The sequence below is a fragment of the Palaemon carinicauda genome, chromosome 32 (genome assembly GCF_036898095.1).
Source record: "Palaemon carinicauda isolate YSFRI2023 chromosome 32, ASM3689809v2, whole genome shotgun sequence".
NCBI lineage: Eukaryota > Metazoa > Arthropoda > Malacostraca > Decapoda > Palaemonidae > Palaemon > Palaemon carinicauda.
Genome location: NC_090756.1, coordinates 17,355,404 through 17,372,903, shown reverse-complemented (window position 1 = coordinate 17,372,903; position 17,500 = coordinate 17,355,404). Strand labels below are relative to the sequence as shown.

Genomic DNA, 17,500 nt, shown 5'->3' with positions numbered 1-17,500 from the left:
TTTAGTTATTTATGAATTATCTTTTAGTACTGTTAATGTTTTTTTTTAATGTTTTATTCTAATTTTTTCATGACTTCTTATATCGTTTATTTATTTCCTTATTTATTTCCCTGCTTCCTTTCCTCAATGGGCTATTTTTCCTTATTGGAGCCCTTGGGCTTGTAGCATCTTGCTATTCCAACTAGGGTTGTAGCTACACCAGTAACATATATATATATATATATATATACATATATATATATATATATATCTCAGCCTTTTGTCTGTGTGTGTTTGTGTGTAAAACCCAGCATCCCGGACCAAAAAAGAGAGAAACGACCACCACGGATTCGCTCCTCCCGCAGATGGAGGCTGAGATTGGATGGCCCAAAATATAGGTGGAGCGTAAGAGAGAATCGCTATTTTGGATGTTGCCAATGGGCCAATATGTGTGTGTGAGTGCGTGTCGAAATAAAAGCCTCGCTGTAAAGATGATATCGTTTTATACCCGATATGCCTCGGGTCTGAGAGAGAGAGAGAGAGAGAGAGAGAGAGAGAGTTTGTCAGCGAGTTCTGTAAGCTGTTGGGGATAGTCATTGAAAATCTAGCATTATAATTGAGGGCTTTTCGTAAGGCATAAGACCACCGATATGCCTCTGGTCTGTGAGAGAGAGAGAGAGAGAGAGTTTGCTAGCGAGTTCTGTAAGCTGTTGGAGATAGTCATTGAAAATCTAGCCTTATATTGAGGTGCTTTTCGTAAGGCATAAGGCCACCGATATGCCTCGGGTCTGTGAGAGAGAGAGAGAGAGAGAGAGAGAGAGCTAGCGAGTTCTGTAAGCTGTTGCAGATAGTCATTGAAAATCTAGCCTTATATTGATGGCTTTTCGTAAGACATAAGGCCAGTTTAATCAGATATGAACATTATCGATTCTCTTTTAATCTTTAAGTCATTTTTTTTACTTCAAAAACGTATCCGAAGCCAATTCCGGATGTTTCCTACTTCCTCTGTTTTCCTCAGTTTAATATTACAACCCCTAGGAGGCCGTGTAGCCCTGTGTCACATCTGATATGTTCACTAGGTTTGGGCAACATACGGACATTAGGGTCGGTTACCAATGTTTATGGGTACTTACTGATAAAACAAGCTGCTCTCTCTCTCTCTCTCTCTCTCTCTCTCTCTCTCTCTACGATGTTGGGGGAGTGGAAGTGTCAGAAAGAGAAAGGGGAGGAAAGATTTTGTGTTGGTGGTCAGGTCAATACAGACCGGAAATTACGTTAGAAACTGATCCAATTACTTAGCCCGTATGTGAAGGAGAGAGAGAGAGAGAGAGAGAGAGAGAGAGAGAAGCCCCAAAGATCACCAGCAGATGGATGTTTTACGACGTCCCCCCGAGTCCTAAGGGACAAATAATAACCTGCCTGTGTCGGGGGTCGGATTTTTCCTTTTTTCCTTTACTCGTACAGAGAGAGAGAGAGAGAGAGAGAGAGAGAGAGAGAGAGAGATTGTGTGAGCAAGAAAGCGAAAAACAGAAAATTGTAGATGATTTATCACAAATAAATTTCATAAATTTAATTTCACGAATCAAACCATCTACATTTTGCGCTTTTTTCGCTTTCTTGCTCACTCAATATTTCTCTCTCTCTCTCTCTCTCTCTCTCTCTCTCTCTACACAGATATGCCTGTAATTCCTAAGAAAGGACCAGATATTTAAACGAATATTTACAAACACAATCTCTCTCTCTCTCTCTCTCTCTCTCTCTCTCAGGGGCAAGAATAGAGGGAGAGAAGCCCCATGTGGCCTCACAACATCTTGCTCTAGGGAGAGGGGAGAGCTCGAGGGGGGGGGGAGGAAGGGGGCTAAGCAAATCACATTACGTCAAGCGAATCCACTCCGAATTGCTAACATGTAGGATACCTTTGGGGTCCCAAGATCGGGATCTGACTAAAAGGATTGGATCCTCTTAGAAGGGATAAAAAGGCTCTTGTGTCTGTCTGATGGGATTGCCCTCATCTAAAACCTTTCTTATACTCTCTCTCTCTTTTTTTTTCTTTTTTTTAATACTGATTGTTAGTTTTTTTTAATCGTTTATTATTCTCTGATGTTTTTTTTCAATGAATCTTTTTTTTATAATCTTGGTCATTGTTTTGTTTTATGATTCATAATTATTTATATACACATTTACATGCGTTGTTTTTTTTATCTTAAAATTCCTCTTTCTATTTCAAAGAATCAAAAGTTTTCATTGATTAATTTTTGTTGAATGTTTTCCGAATTTCCAAATATTTTTGCAACAAATTTTCACCACCATAAGCTTTAATATATATATATATATATATATATATATACATTTCCGGTCATGGGTAGCTCTCCCTGTCTTTCGGGGAGAGTGAGTGGTCATACCCCGGTGAGAAGGGGGTGGCGTTACTTGTGTATTTATATGTATAAGAATATTGAACAGCCTATTTTGATGGTCGCGTACACTAGTATTAGAAAAAGAAAACTATGTGAGAGAGGCCGCAGGGGAAGGCAAACTACTAATACCAAGCAGGGTAAATATGAATGGAAAAGATGTTTATCATTTAAGGAAAAGATAGTATCACATATCTCTCTCTCTCTCTCTCTCTCTCTCTCTCTCTCTGCGTGACAATGAAACAAATACTGCCATTTGTCTTGAATTGGTAATGACTACGAAGCTGATTTGGGGATTAGCGAAGCGATCAATCCCCCCGGATTTCACTAGGGATTTCACGAAGGATTTTCGGAGGATGAGATCCACTTTCGGCGGAGATCAAAGGACAGAGAAGCTCTTTCTTATGCAAATCCCTTTCGCCACCTTTTTTTTTTTTTTTTTTGCATTGCGCTTGTGCCGGCGCAAGGATTCATACATACATGTACATATATATACATGTATTTATTATACATATATATATACATATATATATATATATATATAGATATATATATATATACTATATATATATATTATATATTATATATATATATATATATTATATATATCTATATATATATATATATATATGCATATATATGTATGAGTTGTGGAATGACCTTCCTAATCGGGTAGTTGAATCAGGAGAACTTCAAAAGTTCAGAGTTGTCAGCAAAATGTTTTTATGTTGAACAGGCTGACATGAGTCTTTTTAGAGTTTATATATGACGTATCTGTTTTTGACGTTGTTGCTGTTTTTAGAATGATTTATTGTTAATTTGTTCTCATCATTTATTTATTTCCTTATTTTCTTTCCTCACTGGGCTATTTTCCCCATTGTAGTCCTTTGGCTTATAGCATCTTGCTTTTCCAACTAGGGTTGTAGCTTGGCTAGTAATAATAATATAATGATAATATGTATGTATATATATATATAGATATATATATACAAATATATATATATATGTATGTATATATATATATATATTATATTATTTACATACACATATACCTACTCTATTATATAGGGAAAATAATTAATTTAAAGCATAATTATATTTTTTATTCCAATATATCCGTTTAATAAATGATAAATGCGGTAGTGGGTTACACTGAGGCCTGAGAGCACACAAAATAAAAGGAAAAACTGACACTAGAGAGAGAGAGAGAGAGAGAGAGAGAGAGAGAGAGAGTAGTTGACAATGATTATTATTGACATTTGAGCACACGACACTATCTCTCTCACATACATAACAACAAACACACTCCACTGGTAGGGACAAGCGAATGAGAAAGATGAGATCAGATGGGATTCTTCACTTGGTTTAATGAGACCTAATGGTCCTTAACAGTCTCGGCAACTAGCTCAATGAAACAAGATACTTAGCGTAAAGGAGAGAGAGAGAGAGAGAGAGAGAGAGAGAGAATCCTAGTAATTGATTGTGACTGGTGGTGTGCCAGAAAAGGTGTGATCATAATGATGATAATTATAGATAAATTTGATAATAATGATTATAAAAATGGTGATAATAACAATACGCTTTTAAGATATTAATTAAAAGAAATATCTAGTTTTAACATTCCAAAAGGTTAAATAGATTCGAATTTAATTGCCTTGATGAGATAGAAATTTAATTATTCAAGTATATTTTGAGAAATTTGTATAACTTGTATCGAAAATGAGTGTGATTATGGAAATATTTATATTTTCAATAAGTCATTAAATCAGAGATCAAATAAATTTTTTATTTTCATTCAATAGATTTTAATTAAAAATATCGTCGAAATTCATAATTTCAATCAGGAGATTATATTTATAATAAATTAATCTTTTTGCCTTCCACCTTTACCTCTACATTGAATGGCCTTCCCAGTCCCAACACGACTAAAAAGTCCGAATTTATTAGAAAATAATCCAAACATAGATTTACAAGAATAGGAAAAACAAGTAAATGTATTAGTAATAACAATAATCATAGTAATAAGAGTATTAGAAAGGCACTCAGTAGAGCGCAAACCTCCGCCACGGCAGCTTATTTCTCAACCTTTTACTGTACCTTGACTTTGACCTTTAACCTAAACATGTATTGATTGGCGTGGATTCTCATACACTCAAATATGAACCAAGTTTGAAGTCTCTGTGACAACGAAGCCCAAACTTATGGCTGATTTCGTGAATTGGACATTTTGCTTGGCATTGACCTTGACTTTTGACCTTGACCTTTCAAAATTTAACAATTTCCAGCTTTTTACATCATAGATAATCCTTGCAAGTTTCACTACTCTATATCTGCATAAAATTTTTAGAATGATTTATTGTTAACTTGTTCTCACCATTTATTTATTTCCTTATTTCCTTTCCTCACTGGGCTATTTTTCCCTATTGGAGCCCTTGGGCTTATAGCATCTTGCTTTTCCAACTAGGGTTATAGCTTGGCTAGTAATAATAATAATAATAATTAAAATGGTGGCCAGGAAGCTGTTCACAAACATACACACACAAACGAACAGGGGCGAAAACATAACCTCCTTCCATCTAATCCTATCTTTCCTTCACGTTCCTCCCCGTTTATCATTACCTCGTTCTATCCAATTTCCTCCCATTGTCGCCAATTTACTGTCAACAACGCGCACCCGGTCCTCTTGCCCAAAATAAGCAGTCCCTCCCCATATATTAATACACCCTAATGACACACCCTCGACCTACAGCCTCGTTAACAAACCTGTCAAATAGCTGATGATGGGTCACAGGTGTGTTGATTCATCAACTAAGAATATACTGTATTTTTTTTTATTGGTGGTAAAGGTGGCAAATTCATTACAAATTTCTGTATTTGCGAATTTGATGAATTATTCGATCAATAAACAATGCAATACAGTGGTGACAAGACTAATTGTTATTATTATTATTATTATTATTATTATTATTATTGTTGTTGTTGTTATTATCATTATTGTTGTTGTTATTATTATTATTATTATTATTATTATTACTACTACTAGGTAAGTTACAACCCTAGTTGGAAACGTAAAATGCTAAAAGCCCAAGGTCTCTAACTGGAAAAAAATATCCCAACGAGGAAAGAAAATGAAATAAATAAACGATATGAGAAATAATAAACAATTAAAATAAAATATCTTAGGAATAGTAACATCAAAAGAGATCTTTCATATATAAACTATAAAAAGGCTTATATGTCAGCCTGTTCAACATAAAAAAGCATTTGCTGCAAGTTTGAACTTTAGAAGTTCCACCGATTCAACAACCCGATTAGGAAGATCATTCCACAACTTGGTCACAGCTGGAATAAACCAGATAAGAAAGCTTGTATCTAACCTTTTAAGAGGAACTCTTTCCTCTTCTGAACTTTCTGAACTTTCTCTTTGAACTTCTCTCTAGTTAAAATTCTTCAGACATTAGAGAACTTATCTTATAAATTATTTATTACACCTGTAAAACCTAACTCTTTTCCTTATGCTGGCGATTTATCAAGGAATTATGTTAGTTATAGATATAACCATGAAAATTATAATAATGGTAATAATTATGATAATAATAGTAATTTTATCAGTGCTTAGGTTCATAATGCTGATAGTTGATAGACATATATATATATATATATATGTATGTATGTATGTATGCATCTGAGCATCACGTTTTCCTGTGATTTTTACGCATATATATATGTATGTATATATATACTATATATGTATACATACACACACACACACATATATATATATATATATATAGTCCCTTCTGTGCGTCTCTCATCGAATTATATTAATTATCTAAAACTCTGATAATATAAACAATAACAATAATAATAACAAACCCAAAATTTCATCAGTCCTTAGCTCCACCAAGCTAATATATTAAAAATAAATAAAAACAATAACAACGTTCTTTCTTATTTTCAAATGAATCAAGTCCTTTGTTTACCCTAATGATAATAATTAACAATAACAAATCTCCTATTCTTATTGTGGACGTAATGTCTTTCACCGAATTCGCTTTAATTAAGGGTATGAATATCGTGATTTATTCAACGAAAAAGGTTTATCTAATTAAATCATTTCTGTAATTGTACCAATTATAAGTTTCAGTGGCGTGTCCTAAACAGAGCCAAACCAACTGATCACGTGATTAATTTTGGTCTTAAATAATCTCCAACAAATAATGTTTATATAATTGTTTATTATTATATCTACATAAAATTATTCTAATTGGACCCTTATTAAGGTAAAGGTGCCTGAATTCAATTCCAGTTTCATCAAAATATATGCTCACCAGAACGTCAGCCGAGCAAGCCCAACCCTCCAGTTAGAAGCTTAAACTCACTGTCCGGGCTGGGATCAATCTGCTGCCATGCAAATGCTAGGCGAACACATTACTACTATACTAGCCTGTAGGCTGGGTAATAATTATCATTATTACCTTGCATACAAAATTATTATTGCTAGTGTAGGCGACCCGTCAAAAATTGACTGCTAAATTATTTTAGTTAGGTACGCACACACACATGCACCCCCTCTCATCAGGGTATGAGTATTTCCTCTCCCCCTTACCCGAAGGATAGGGAGAGACTAAGGTGTATTCGTCTGGCAATGTCCTGAGTGTGACTGAAAGATATATATATATATATATATATACACTTGCTCTTTATCATATAGGGAAGATTATTATTATTATTATTATTATTATACCCTCTTCCTTCCCTTCATTAACCTTTATTTTCTCTATTCTTTCCAGAGAAGTAGTATTTCTCCAAGCGCGGGCGATAAATACCGAGGAAGATCGCCCGAACCGGAACCCAAGAAGATCAAGAGAGAAGATGGACACGTGAGTAAAATATTGTTTATTCATCTATTCTGGACGCGCGATTTTTTTCCCGTCCTCCTATACCTCCCTCCCCCGGCCGGGTCATCCCTCGCCCCCGCTGGTCCGACTCATGTTCCGACCGTGTTAGGTACATGTCACACGCATGTAGCTGGTCTTGTACTTGTATTTTACGCCGAGAGTCGTTAGATATTTGTGTAGTATGAGAGATAGAGAGAAATAAAAAAAGGAGATTGGCAGACTGAGAGAGAGAGAGAGAGAGAGAGAGAGAGAGAGGAAGATAGAGTGACTTCATTGCTAAAGTTGCAATTTTATTTCCTCAAAAGTCTTGAAATTGAGCCCACTAGTTGTAACAGCCTTGCAGCCGAGTCTTGGGAATTCTGTGTGTGTGTCTGTGCGTGCGTATATTTGTGTGATATGATATGATGCGCATGCGCGCGTGTACCTATGCGAAAGGAGTGTCTTCAAGGCGTTGGTAATACCCGTTGTAAAGTTTGGTATGTTGTGACCTCGCCCTGTGTTGTTGGAACAGATTATCTTTCATTCTGTTGAGCACGTTAAACTATTTCTTTGTTGTGTTGGGTTGGTATGCCTGATTGCTTTACGTGGGATGGTTTGCATGCCTGTTTTAATTGTGCTATTAGATTAATTATAGAAGGTTTTTTATCATTAGTTAAAATCTTTGAAATTAGTTTGATTTTCTGGTGTTTTCTATCTTATTTCACTGAGCCGTTCTGTAACTGTTTGTTCAAAAATGATTGAGAATGCAAACTATGCAAGGAAATGGGAGGGGGGGCCCGGTGTGTTGACGTTGGTGACATTATAGCTATTAATACGGCTGCAATAAACTGGCAGTTTGGTGTAGGTTACAAGGTTCGAATAGGACAGGTTTGTATATGTATATATACACACACAGACATATATATATATATATATATGTGTGTGTGTATATATACACAAATATATATATATATATATATATATAGATATATATGTATATATATACACCAAATATAATATATATATATATATCATACATACATACATACATATATATAATTCATAAAAGCACGTTTTCCAATTAAGTTAAAAAGAAATGCACATATCTTTTTATAAAACGCAAACCCTTATTATTAAATGAAATAAAAAAAACCTGCACCTAATTGAAATGAAAACAAATCCATGTAATTTTGGCTTAATACAATATAATCATTATCATCATCATCATCATCATCACGAAGCCCGGGGTGCATTCATTAGCGAGAGTAATTAGTCTTACGTAATTAGAGCTGGGGTGTTATGATTTCGTTTTAATCAGGTCATTATCGAGGGCAGCATGAAATTCAATGATTGTATGGTCTGTAGCGTGATGGATATCATTTGCAGCGAATAACAGAACGAGGTGATATTCGCCGATTGCAATTCAACGCGAATTAATTGTAAATTTAGCTTGATTATTTACGCATTTAATTAATCGGGCGGGGAGTGTGCGTCTCTTAGGGTTCACTGTATATATATATATATATACATGTATACAGTATATATATATATTTTCACACATAATTCAAGCCTTTTCTGATACAGGGGTCGGCTTTACATACAGCACAAATGTATCGAGTGGGGGGGCCGGAGTGTGCGTCTGTTAGGATTCACTGTATATATATATATATATATATACATATGTATGTCTATATATGTATATATGTATGTATGTATATATATATATATATATAATACATATGTATGTCTATATATGTATATATGTTTGTAATGTATATATATATATATATATATATATATTTGTATTCACAATACAAACCTTTCTCTATTTCGGGTTGACTCAACAAACAACACAGCAGTCCACTGCCACATTCATCCTTAATTTGCTTCATACAATTATACAGAACCATCATCAGACAAACAAAAAGAATACTTTTTTTATTTGTGATATCTACAAAGTAAACATTTACAAAGCTAGAATATGCTAATGAATGTTACAGGTACTATAGAAAATCTCTCTCTCTCTCTCTCTCCCTTCACTGGCTTCAAATTATGCAGTTGTAAAGAGATTAACGAGGAGTGATCAGTGTGAATGAATCCACCACCGCCTTTTCAATCATGCAAACACGTCCTCTCTCTCTCTCTCTCTTTCTCTCTCTTTCTCTCTCTCTCTCCTCTCTCTCTCTCTCTCTCAGGCACGAAAGCGATTAATTAGTTATTCCCTTTATAGTCAATGTGAGAGAAAGAGATGTTTATGCGTGAAAAAGAGAACATATGAGAGAGAGAGAGAGAGAGAGAGAGAGAGAGGTAATGAGCCGTATTTTAAGATGCAGTAAAATTACCAAGTCATTCATCACTACCTTTGAAATATGATGCGTTAAAGTAATGAATAATGTAAGATGTATGATGACTTAACTGTTGACATAACTGGCGTTGTTTGGTTTCATTTTTCATTTTCACTTATTTCGTACTTTTATTGTTTGCAAGTTATTGTTTACTGACAGTTTAAACAAGCCTTTATTGACAGTTAAACAAGCCTTTATTTATATTGTTTGATTTACGGACCCTTTTATACAATTTACACACACACACACACACACATACAATAATATATATATATTATATATATATTCATAACATCAACAACAAATGCAGCTGTTTCAAGTCCACTGCAGGACAAAGGCCTCAGACATGTCCTTATTCATGTCGGAGGATTTGCCAGTTCAGATGGATGATGGTGGGAGACTTTTGTCTGATCGCTCACAGCAACCGACTTAGTAATAGTTGGCCCTGACTAGTACAGCTTTGCTGTGTGTGTGTATATATATATATATATATATATGTATATGTGTGTGTGTTTGTATATTTTACAAAGCAGTCAATTCCAATTAAGAGCAACTACATTATATCGCAAGAAATTTTAATGATATAAAAAGTGTTCAACAATCAACTATTCTCTCTCTCTCTCTCTCTCTCTCTCTCTCTCTCTCTCTCCCTTTGTGTTGCTATTAAATCATTTAAACTTGTAATCTTGAGTTTGCAATGAGCTATTGCAAACTAATTATAACAATATACTTTAATAAAAAAAAGCCTTAAATCACGTTTTTATATATTTCCAGTGTAATACAAAACTAAGTAGTAAATTGATTACTAAATTTAATTCAGATTTATTGTAAAAACAATTAAATTAATGAGAATGTTAGTTAATTTTATTATGTTTTAAATAAAAACATAAACCTACTTTGAAAGCAAACTCAATTATAACAATTTATGAAATTCATATCAATTATCCCATTTTCCCTTCAATTATTTGCTCTTGGGAGGGGGAGATTGATCTAAAGATATTGGGGGAAGGGGGATTGGCGTGAGGATATTTGGGGAAGGGGGGTGATTAGAGGCTTTGGGTCGTTAAGACGTAGTTTGTGTAAACTATGAGCACACCAATTAAGGAACTCTTACCCTCGGCTTGTTAGATTTATAAAATAATCTCTTCCGTTCTGGGCCTGGTATTTGATTTTAATTTTCTGTCTACGTTGCTTTTTTAAGAAGAAGAGAAAAAGAAGAAGAAGATGATGATGGTGGAGAAGGAGATTAAACTAGAAAAATTAGAATAAAAAGTAAATGGATATTTCCTTTGGAAGCTGAATTAGAATTATATTCTTACATTTTCTCGTGATTTATTCACATAGAATCCTTGTATACAGAATATGAGCAATATTAAGATAATAGAGGAAAAACTTGTAGATAAATAAGTAAAGGGAAGGGGGGGGGGGTTCCTTCGCCTACCTGCCCCCCCCCCCCCTTCCTCTCTCAACTCCCCTTCCCCCAGAGTTCACTTTTTAACGTCACTGTTTGGAGAGGGATAATTAATGCAATATCATTAAAAAGACATTATTTTATTACATGTAGTCATAATGAAAAGGGAATAGATTAGGGAGGGGAAGCGGGGGGGGGGGGGTTAGGGGTAGGGGAAGAGATGGGTTAGGAGGTAGGGGGTGTGATGGGAGGCTGAGGGTAGGGGGTAATAAAGGTTTCGATTCTAACAATGTTTGAACAGCGCCTCGGGTCGAACCTTGTATCAAACACAGCCGCGGAAAAAGTGAGAGGGGGAACAGCCCCCCTCCCCCATGAAGAGTGGAGGAGGAGAGGGTTCTTTTTTCCCTCTTTGCATTATCCTCAGAGATAATTGAATTTAAACAGTGGAGCCTAACACGGCGGAAGTCATCAGTTGAAAATACTTACCCTGGTTTTTTTTTTCTTTTTCATTTTATGACCTTTTACGTTTTCCTCTCTCTCTCTCTCTCTCTCTCTCTCTCTCTCTCTCTCTGCAATAACTTTGATTTGTCATCTCTAAATATAGAATTAAATCTCATCACTTTATCCTTATCTTACTTAGCATACTCGAGCAATATCTTTCGATAAGAAAAGCCCTTTCCAAGGACTTTCGATCTGTTAATATTACAAGTTTACGATTATTATTATTATTATTATGATTATTATTATTATTATTATTATTATTATTATTATTATTATTATTATCTAAGATTTGACCTTAGTTGGAAAAGCATGGTGCTACAAGCCCAAGGGCTCCAACAGAGAAAATTAGCCCAGTGAGGAAAGGAAGTTAATAAACTATATATGAGAAGCAGTAAATAAATATGAAATTTTATAAGTAAAGACGTTAAAATAGATCTGTCGTATATAAACTATGAAGAAAGACTCATGTTGAAAAACGATTATTATTATGTTGTAGAAGATAAGAATTTTTGTTAATCTTATCATGCTGTTCATTACTGGCTAGTAGACACCCATGGCTAATGGTTAAAATACTTAAATGAACATTAGTGTTAATTTGTTAACTAACATCGTTAATGTATTGAAATATGCAGTCATTTTTACTAACGTCAACGAGGGTAAATTCTTGTGATGCATTGTAGTATATTTACGTGATTTTACAGCATATGGTTTACATTATGTACTGTTAAACACATAAATATAGATTTGGGTATTTATAACACTATTTCCAATGTTAATGTTTAAAAACGTTTACTTCATTAACATTAATATTATTAACTAAACATATCAATTTCTGTTTCAGGATTCCGTCAGCCCCGCTGTCAACGGCACCACGTCCCCCAGAGAGAATGGGGTCGCCAAAAAGACTCCACCTCTTGGCTCCGTCAGGTAAGGATCCCAAACTGGAGGATTGTGGAAGTGTCCTATCTTGTAACCTATCTCGTGACTCGCCTCCTCTGTACAGATAGGCTGTACCAAGGCCAATATAGCCTTGGGCTGTACAATAAATGCTTTTTGATTTTGTACAGATAGGTTACAATAATTTGATTTTTTGGGATTAAAAATTTTGATTTTGGGGACTAAAATTTTTCATTGTGTGGACTAAAAATTAAATTTTTTAGGACTAAAAATTGTTTTTTTAGAACTAAAAATTTGTTTTGAGGGACTAAAATGTGTTTGGGGAGACTAAAAATTTTTTGGGGGGCGACTAAAATTTTTTTGGGTGGACTAAAATTAAATTTGTTTTGTGGTGGCTAAAAATTAAGTTTGGGGATCTAAAAATTTCTTTTCGGGGTATAAAAACTTGTCTTTTGGGTGACAGAATTTTTCTTCAATTGGTACGAAAAAATTGTTTTGGGAGAGCTAGAAATTTATTTTTGGGGTACTAAAAATTTGTTTTTAGGGTGAATACTATCTCCCTACATCTATGGTATTCTAGAATTGCCTACTTAGTTGTGTAGCTTCTAACTGTATACATTTGATATTCAGAATACACTCTGAGGGTCTGTATTTGTGTAGCATCACACTATGCAGATTACTGTATATGTAAAACACCATCTATCTATTCTTCTCCTTCTTCTTCTTCTCCTTCTTCTTCTTCTCCTTCTTCTTCTTCTTCTTCTTTCTTCTTCTTCTTCTTCTTCCTTTTCCCATTTTTTAGTTTAGGGTAAGCACGGTTTCCTTCTTTTTGAAGGACTTCGTTTTAAATTCTATCTATATCTTGTGCAATATCCTATGAAGACCAAAATAGATTAGTGACGTCAGAAGCCAATGATTTTTGACTATTAATCACGCTGATTTATTTTCAAATTCACGAACCCGGAATTTCACTACAATTCATTAAGACTTGATCTCTCTCTCTCTCTCTCTCTCTCTCTCTCTCTCCTTTTGAAAATGTTCTGGAGAATATGTATAGATATAAGATTCAAATTTAGATTGATACAATAGGAATGCCTGCTTTTATATATATATATATATATATATATTTTATAAATAAAATATATATATATATATACATATATTATAAATACATATATATACATATATATATATATATATATGTATATATATATATATATATATATGTGTGTGTGTGTGTGTGTATGTTTTAAGTTGCTCTAAGATTATTATTATTATTATCATCATCATTATTATTTTTATTATTATCATTATCATCACCTGCACTCTTCCTCCTCCCCAACAGTCCCCGAAGCTCCGGCAGTTTCCTCCTCGACGCCCCAGGCGCGGAAGGAAGAGAAACCCGCCACGCCCAACTCCTCCAAGACCCCCACGCCCACCTCCTCGGGCTCCAGCTCCGTCAAACCCGTGGGCAAAGCGGCGCCCTTGCCCGGCGTCGGCTCCTACCCGCCAGGCTACCCGATTCCGAAGCCGCCGCCGCTGCCGCAGCCGCCGCCGCAGCCGCAGCCGCAGCCGCAGCCGCCGCCGGTTCGGCAGCGCCGTACCCGTACCCGAGGCCGCCCGCCCACCCGCAGGCGACGCCCCCCGTCGTCGCTGGATATGCACGTGCGCGCGCCCTCTCTACAACCTCTGCAGGGTGGCAAGCCGTGAGTACCTCCCACTTCCCCTCCTGATTCGTGACTTTAAAAAAAAAAACAAAAAACAAAAAACAACCAAAAAAAAAGTGCCAATAAAGTGCCTGTTAAATAAAAAAAAATAATAAAAAAGTGCATCATCATCCTATTGTTCATCATCCAGTGGTTCTCAGTGGTTCTCTGTATATAAACTTCTAAGGAATATAAAATAGATCCCAATAAAAAGTGCAACATCAGGATATAATGGCTTTGTACATTTGTGAATGTAATTTCTTTTTTTTTTATAGTTTGCCATGTTTTTCTTGGTTTGTCTTTTTTTTATTTATCTTTTTTTTTCTTTTTATTTGCTTGTTGCTCTTTTTCGTCTCTATGTCAATGGACACTGACACCAATCCTGTGACTGTTTTATTTTTTGCAAAAGAATCAGATTTTGCATTTTTGCAACAGATGATTTCAAAATGGGCTTTTTTGCCGTGGCGGGTCATGACGTCACCACCAAAAGTTACATTACATCAAGAGTTTTCTTTTTCGAGTAAATATCTTGGAGTAACTACATAAGCAATGCCATTGCTTTGAGTTCTCCTGCAATGGAGGGCAAACTATCTTAAAAATATAAAAAAGATATTTTTAAATAAATTTCAAACTTCCTCAAACAAACTCAAAAATATTATTCTCAAGTGTACAACAGCCTCGGGACAGTGGGAGTGTGCTTGATATAAAGACAACACCCAATTTTCATTTAAAAAGTTTAAGATGTAAAACATTAAACAAAGATAAAAAAAAAAAACTACAAAAAACTCCCACCCAAATTAGAAGAGAGATGGACTGACTCCCGCGTGCGTTGTGTCTTCTCTTTTTTTTCCGTTGGCGCAGGGCGTACAGTTTCCACGTCAACGGGGAAGGCCAGCTGGCTCCTGTGCCGTTCCCTCCGGACGCCCTGCTGGCACCAGGCATCCCAAGACACGCCCGTCAGATCAACACGCTGCACCACGGCGAAGTGGTCTGCGCTGTCACCATCAGTAACCCCACCAAGTACGTCTACACTGGGGGCAAAGGATGTGTCAAGGTTTGGGACATCAGTCAACCGGGGTCCAAGAGTCCTGTGTCCCAGCTGGATTGTTTGGTGAGTTTTCACGTGCTTATAGAAGTTTCCGGAACCCTTTAAATCCTCCATCTCTTGCTTATTCTGTTTTTTTTTTTAACTATCCAGGAGTTTTCCAGAACCCTTTAAATCCTCCATCTCTTGCTTATTCTGTTTTTTTTTTTAACTGTCCAGAAGTTTCCAGAACCCTTTAAATAATCCATCTCTTGCTTATTCTGTTTTTTTTTTACTGTCTAGAAGTTTCCAGAACCCTTTAAATCCTCCATCTCTTGCTTATTCTGTTTTTTTTAACTGTCCAGAAGTTTCCAGAACCCTTTAAATCCTCCATCTCTTGCTTATTCTGTTTTTTTTTAACTGTCCAGAAGTTTCCAGAACCCTTTAAATCCTCCATATCTTGCTTATCATTTTCTCAACTGTCTAGGAGTTCCAGAACCCTTTAAATCCTCCATATCTTGCTTATCATTTTCTTAACTGTCCAGGAGTTTCCAGAAACCTTTAAATCCTCCATCTCTTGCATATTCTTTTGTTAGCTGTCCAGAAAAATTTCTAAAACCCTTTAAATCCTCCATCTCTTGTCCTTTCATTTTTAACTGTCTAAAAGTTTCCAGAACATTCAAATCCTCCATCTCTTTTTCTTTTTTTTCAAACTGTCCAAAATTTTCTAAAACCCTTTAAAATTAAATCCTTCATCTCATGTCTTCTTTTTTAAACTGTCCAGAAGTTTCCATAACCGCTTCCATCTCGTGCTTATTATTTTTTTTTTAACTGTTCAAAAAGTTTCCAGAACCCTTTAAATCCTCTATCGTCTTTTTTTTCTTTTTAACTGTCCAAGTTTCCAGAACCTTTTAAATCCTCCATCTCTTGTCTTTTATTTTTTTAAACTGTCTAAAGTTTCCAGAACTCTTTAAATACTCCACCTCCCGCTTACTGTTTTTAACTGTACAGAAATTTTCTGCCTTTTAAACTGTCCAGAAGTTTCCAGAACCCTTTAAATCCTCCATCTCTTGTCTTTTCTTTTTTCCAATGTGTATTTCCAGATTGGATCTTGCTTCATGTCTCCCTTTTTCGTATTTTACTGATGTTTTTGCTTTCAGAATTTGAGTTTGATGTGGTCTTTTGAATCTCATTTTTTAAGTGTATGTATTTCCAGAATTAGTGTTTTATGTATTTTCCAAAAGTTTTCAGAGATGCTGACATTCTTCCTCTAGCTTTTCCAGCAGCCATTTTAAGAATTTGAATTACTTGCTCTTTTTTAATGTTTCCTGAAATCCTGATATCCGTCCTTTATAATTGTTATGTATCCTGGAATCCTAACACTCGTTTCCTACTTCCTCCAAGTAGTTCCATAGTTAAATATATAATATTAATCTCTATATAAAATAACTTTGGAAATTCTTTAATGCCTTTTTCTCATTTAACCCTTTTAATGTCATATTTTCCAAGTTACCCAAGTTATTTATCCTTACTATTCTCCTTTTTAAACGTTTTCAAAATTCCTCCAGATATTTTCAGGAATTATGTTGCTCATATTCCAATTTCTCAAATGTTTCAAGAAATCCCATCTCACATTTGACTGCTTTCCCCAAGTATTTTCAGTAATCCTCTCATTTGACTATTTTCCCAAGTGTTGTGAGTAATCCGCTCATGTGACTATTTTCCCAAGTGTTTGTGTAAGCCTCTTATTTGACTATTTTCCCAAAAGTTGTGAGTAATCTGCTCATTTGACTATTTTCCCAAGTGTTTGAGTAGGCCTTTCTCTCATTTGACTCTTTTCTCAAGTGTTTGAAATAATCCTTTCTCTCATTTGATTATTTTCCCAAATGTTGTGAGTAATCCTCTCATTTGACTATTTTCCCAAATGTTGTGAGTAATCCTCTCATTTGACTATTTTCCCAAATGTTGTGAGTAATCCTCTCATTTGACTATTTTCCCAAATTTTTTTGTGTAATCCTCTCATTTGACTATTTTTTCCAAGTGTTTTAAAGCATGACTCTTCTTGTTGTTACTACATGCCTAAAGAGTATTGCTGTTTGTGTGTGCACATGCGCAATGTGTTTGTTTACACGAACTTATTTTTTTTCTATTAGTGACGTCTGCGTTAATATTTTCTGATCCGCTTTTAGTTACCTAAGAAGTTCTAATGGCAGAAATATCTTGTCATCACCTGGCCAGATAGCTAAGACCCTTGTGAGATATCTTGTCAAGTGTTAGGTATTCCATCATAAGCGAAATGTTTTTACACATGTGGGTATGTTTTTCACAGATTACCTTGTCCCATGT

At 35.2% G+C, this 17,500-nt stretch overlaps 1 protein-coding gene across 1 annotated transcript in view; it reads left to right on the top strand.

Annotated features, from left to right (window-relative positions):
• The window catches only part of LOC137625505 (transducin-like enhancer protein 3-B), an 80,876-nt gene that overhangs the window by 52,116 nt on the left and 11,260 nt on the right, over nt 1-17,500 (top strand). Inside the window, exons 10-13 of the mRNA XM_068356414.1 lie at nt 7,184-7,273; nt 12,369-12,454; nt 13,770-14,130; nt 14,992-15,241. Of these exons, the coding sequence (XP_068212515.1) occupies nt 7,184-7,273; nt 12,369-12,454; nt 13,770-14,130; nt 14,992-15,241 (787 nt within the window). The remainder of the gene's footprint in view (nt 1-7,183; nt 7,274-12,368; nt 12,455-13,769; nt 14,131-14,991; nt 15,242-17,500) is intronic.